The sequence below is a fragment of the Oncorhynchus nerka genome, linkage group LG14, assembly GCF_034236695.1.
Source record: "Oncorhynchus nerka isolate Pitt River linkage group LG14, Oner_Uvic_2.0, whole genome shotgun sequence".
Classification (NCBI taxonomy): Eukaryota; Metazoa; Chordata; class Actinopteri; order Salmoniformes; family Salmonidae; genus Oncorhynchus; species Oncorhynchus nerka.
Genome location: NC_088409.1, coordinates 84339550 through 84344358, shown reverse-complemented (window position 1 = coordinate 84344358; position 4809 = coordinate 84339550). Strand labels below are relative to the sequence as shown.

Below are 4809 nucleotides of genomic sequence, written 5' to 3'. Positions count from 1 at the left end.
AGCCTGTCTGCACACTCTGTGGTGTCTGTGCGGTCCTAAATCCAGCCGGGTGAAAACCATAAAACAGCTTAACCGGCCACTCTTGAGGCGTCCGCATGTTCCTAAAGCAAACCTGTGCAGCATTTATTATCACAGTGGAATGATAAAACTGGGGGGGACAAAAAATGCAATTTCAGAATTTAGGAGGTCATGTCTCCCCCGTCCCCAGTGAAAGTTGCGCCCCTGGTATTGAGTAAGTTGGTTTTCTGTAGTGTTCTAAGGTAATGACATGAAGTGTAAAATGCATAGAATAAGTCTTCATGCATTACTAAGAGTACAGTTTAAACATGTAAACAGCATAAGTACAATGTCATCCGAGTTAAAACAGCTTTGTTGTGCTTATAATGTACCAGCAAGGGTTTTTCAGGACACTGCCATGGGGCATCATAGCTCCCCATTCCTGTGTCAACAGAAATGACCAAATCTGCTGACGTATCTAATGTAGTTGACTACTCAGTCTTATATCCTTGTGTAACTCTAAGCCTAATGCTATATGCTGACTGCAACCCTAATGAGTTAACCCATACTAACTGGGTTAAATCGTAAAGGGGTTGTTTTTGGCAAATCTCCTGTTTGAGATCATGAGCATAAAATCAGGCACCTTTTGACAATCCAATTGCCTCGTTAGTAGTAGGACCTTGTGAGCTCCTAACGTTGGCATGATCCATCACTTATTTGTTATTTACAACCAATAGGATTTGTACAAATTGTGATCTACGCTAATGTACGCTGGTCATAATGATTGTCATAATTAGAACAATATATAGATATAGAAAATCAATGAAAAAGTGTGATAAATGACTTTCTTACAGAGGAAACTGTGAAGATAACACGTGTCTTTAAATACACTGTCCTATATAAAAATGCAATGGATGTAATGGTGTAAAAAAAATGTAATAATAATTTTGGAGCTTCCACTTTAAAATGCATATTGTTACAGCAGCAGAGAACAGGCAGACAGCCTGAGGTGTACATAAGAGTATGATACATAATAAGTTAGAACATACTTTTGTATATATAATATATGTGGACACCCCTTCAAATCGGTGGATTCGGCTGACAGGCAAATAAAATCGAGCACACAGCAATGCAATCTCCAAAGACAAACATTGGCAGTAGAATGGCTTTACTGAAGAGCTTAGTGACTTTAAACGTGGCACCATCATAGGATGCCAAACTTTCCAACAAGTCAAATTTCTGCCTTGCTTGAGCTTCCCCGGTCAACTGTTAGTGCTGTTTTAGTGAAAACATCTAGGAGCAACAACGGCTCAGCCGCAAAGTGATAGGCAAGCTCACAGAACGGGACTACCGAGTGCTGAAGAGCGTAGTGTGGAACAATCGCCTGTCCTCGGTTGCAACACTCACTCCCAGTTCCAACTTGCCTCTGGAAGCAACGTCAGCACAATAACTGTTCATCCATGGCCAAGCAGCAGCACACAAGCATAAGATTACCAATCCGTAATGTCAAGCACCGGCTGGAGTGGTGTAAAGCTTGCCGACATTGGACTCTGGAGCAGTGGAAACGAATTCGCTGGAGTGATGAATTACTCTTCACCATCTGGCAGTCCAACGGAGGAATCTGGGTTTGGTAGATGTCAGGAGAACACTACCTGCTCCAATGCATAGTGCCAACTGTAAACTTTGGTGGAGGAACAATAATGATCTGGGACTGGTTTTCACCTCAACCCCATCAAACATTTTGGGGATTAATTGGAACTCCGACTGTGAACCAGGTCTAATCGCCCGACATCAGTGCCCGACCTAACTAATGCTCTTGTTGCTGAATGGAAGCAAGTCCCCGCAGCAATGTGCCAACATCTAGTGGAAAGCTTTCCCATCAGAGTGGAGGCTTTTATAGCAGCAAAGGTGAGACCAAATCTCTATTAATGCCCATGATTTTGGATTGAGATGTTTGATGAGCAGGTGTCCACATACTTTGGTAATGTAGTGTATACGGTATGCTTCATGAATGGCACTCTTTGAATTGTGAATAACAGAGTCAGTTATCATCAGTCAACACCTCTCTCTTTTCTTGTGTATGTCTCGCTCTCTCTCTTTAATCCGCACCATTACGAGAGTTCATTGAGGCTTTGGTAACAGCACAACTGTGCAGTCCGTGAGATATATAGAGATGGCTCCACGACTGAAAAAATAAACTAAACACATGGGAAAGGAGTAGAGAACCTTGGCGTCAACGTCACAAAGCCTCTCCTTTGACGTGATCGTTGTTGTTGAGTCCCAGTCTGGGCGAGTGCTTGCTCCTCATGCCATCTGTACCCCCCTGTGACGCCTCCTGGAAGAACAGACCAGGCATCCACATGGCCATGATAATCCGTTTGTATTCCTTACGGAAGTTCTGGTTGAGAAGGCCATAGATGATGGCGTTAAGGCAACTGTTGAAGTACGCCATGAAGTAGCTGACCACGAACAGCCACTCGGGGATCCGTGGCGCCACCGTCTCCGGGTCGATGGCCACGGCCAGCCCAATGAAGTTGAGCGGCGCCCAGCAGATGGCGAAGAGCACGAACACCACAAACATGGTGATGAAGTTGCGCATGTCGCTGGGTTTGAGTCGAGACTTCACCTCTGACTTCACCTTCCTCCTCACCTGGATGACCAGGATCCAGATCCTCAGGTAGCAGAAGGTAACCACGGCGATGGGCACAAAGAAATGAATCACCACCACAGTGATGGTGTACGATGTACTGACGGCCTGAGCAAAGGTACACGAATACACCCTGGGGTCGTACTGGAGTGAGCCTACGAAAAAGTTTGGTATGATGGCCAGGATGGTGAGGAGCCAGATGAGCCCCACCAGTAGGAGGGTGTTGCGGTAGCTGTAGAGCTTATCATAAGCAAAGCTGTGACAGATGTAGCAGTAGCGGTTGATGGCGATGCCGGTGATGTTGAAGATGGAGCCGATGACGCTCAGGCCCATCAGGAATCCACTGACCTAGAGAGGGAGATAGAGAGGGGGGGGGGGGCAGAAGCCCTGTTTATACCTGGTTCTGACACACATTTTTAGTGTAAACTATTAAAAGATGCATTGTGATCTGATTATGATCAGATCTTATAAGTGTAAGCAGATGTTAAAGGCAGGTATAATCAGGGCTAGACAGATAAGATGCGAGCATAGATACATTGAGAAAGAAAAAGAAAAGAATAAAGAATAAAATAAAGAAAGCAGACAGAAGCTTTGTCCTGATCTTGTCCAAATAAGATTGTCATCCTTATACACACACAAACATACATATAACTCACACATTATATATGCAATATGTGCCTGACTACCTTCAGAGGTGGTCAGGAAGATTAGATCACAGTCAGATCATAATCTGAGTTTTAATCATATACACCTGTCTAAAAATGTGGGCACAATCAGAATGTGGACAATATCAGGACAAAGGAAACATGTTAGAACCAGGTATAAACAGGGCTAGAGAGACAGACAGACAGCATACAGACAGACAGGTCTTAGTCACTTTGCACTGTGTCTCTCCCAGCGACCAGCCGTCATGGAAGATGGCGTAGAGCACCAGGGGGTAGGGGTAGAAGGCCACCACCAGGTCAGCAAAGGCCAGGCTCACCAGAAACACGTTCCCTACAGGGGAGAGAGACAACAACACATTAGATTATTGGTCCTTTATCAAGGGAAAGGGTTCGAGCTAGAGCTAAGGGTTAAGATTGAGGCTAGGGTTCAAATCAAATCAATCAAACTTTATTTGTCAAATGCGCCGAATACAACAAGTATAGACCTTACCTTGAAATGCTTACTTACAAGCACTTAAACAACAGTGCAGTTCAAGAAGAGATTAAGAGAATATTTACCAAATAAGCTAAAGTAAAAAATAATAAAAAGGAACACAATAACATAACAGTAACTAGGCTATATACAGGAAGTACTGGTACCGAGTCAGTGTGCAGGGGTACAGGTAAAATGTCATATGTACATGTAGGTAGGGGTGAAGTGACTATGCATAGATAATAAACAGTGAGTAGCAGCAGTGTACAAAACAAATGGGGGAGGGGGGTCAATGTAATAGTCCGGTGGCCATTTCATTAATTGTTCAACAGTCTTATGGCTTGGGAGTAGAAACTGTTAAGGAGCCTTTTGGTCCTAGACTTGGCGCTCCGGTATGGCTTGCCGTGCAGTAGCAGAGAAAACAGTCTATGACTTGGGTGGGCTTTCCTCTGACACCGCCTATTATATAGGTCCTGGATTGCAGAAAGCTTGGCCCCTGGGCCATACGCACTAGCCTCTGTAGCGTCTTACAGTCAGATGCCGAGCAGTTGCCATACCAGGCAGTGACGCAACCGGTCAGGAAGATCTCAATGGTGCAGCTGTATAACTTTTTGAGGATCTGGGGACCCATGGCAAATCTTTTCAGTCTCCTGAGGGGGAAAAGGTTTTGTCGTGCCCTCTTCATGACTGTCTTGGTGTGTTTGGACCATGATAGATCGTTGGTGATGTGGACAGCAAGGGACTTGAAACTCTCGACCCGCTCCACTACAGCCCCGTTGATGTTAAAACTTCCGATGACTCTCAAACCCGCATGCGGGAGCGTAACCATAGCCTCAAACTAATTAGCATAACGCAGCGGACATAAATCTTCATAGAAAATCTTCCTATTCATGAAAATCACTAATGAAATATATTGAGACACAGCTTAGCCTTTTGTTAATCACCCTGTCATCTCAGATTTTCAAAATCTGCTTTACAACCAACGCTAGACAAGCATTTGTGTAAGTTTATCATGGCATAATGCTATG

General features: G+C 44.4%; 1 protein-coding gene across 1 annotated transcript; it reads right to left on the bottom strand.

The window, feature by feature from the left end:
• Positions 1-902: 902 nt before the first annotated feature.
• Positions 903-4412, bottom strand: LOC115141313 (melatonin receptor type 1B-like). Its single transcript, XM_065027224.1, has 3 exons — positions 4313-4412; positions 3522-3640; positions 903-2992 (listed from the first exon to the last, which is right to left on the bottom strand). Exons 1-3 carry the CDS (start codon positions 4410-4412, stop codon positions 2237-2239), a joined length of 975 nt encoding a protein of 324 aa, XP_064883296.1. The 3' UTR covers positions 903-2236.
• Positions 4413-4809: the final 397 nt, after the last annotated feature.

Bases quoted from the DNA above. Each gene is read 5' to 3' on its own strand.
- LOC115141313 (XM_065027224.1), bottom strand. From the start codon at position 4,412: ATGGGTCCCCAGATCCTCAAAAAGTTATACAGCTGCACCATTGAGATC. The intron at 3,641-4,312 runs GTAAGACGCTAC...TCTCCCCTGTAG, and splicing joins CAACTGCTCGGCATCTGACT to GGAACGTGTTTCTGGTGAGC. The intron at 2,993-3,521 runs GTGACTAAGACC...CTCCCTCTCTAG, and splicing joins TGGGAGAGACACAGTGCAAA to GTCAGTGGATTCCTGATGGG.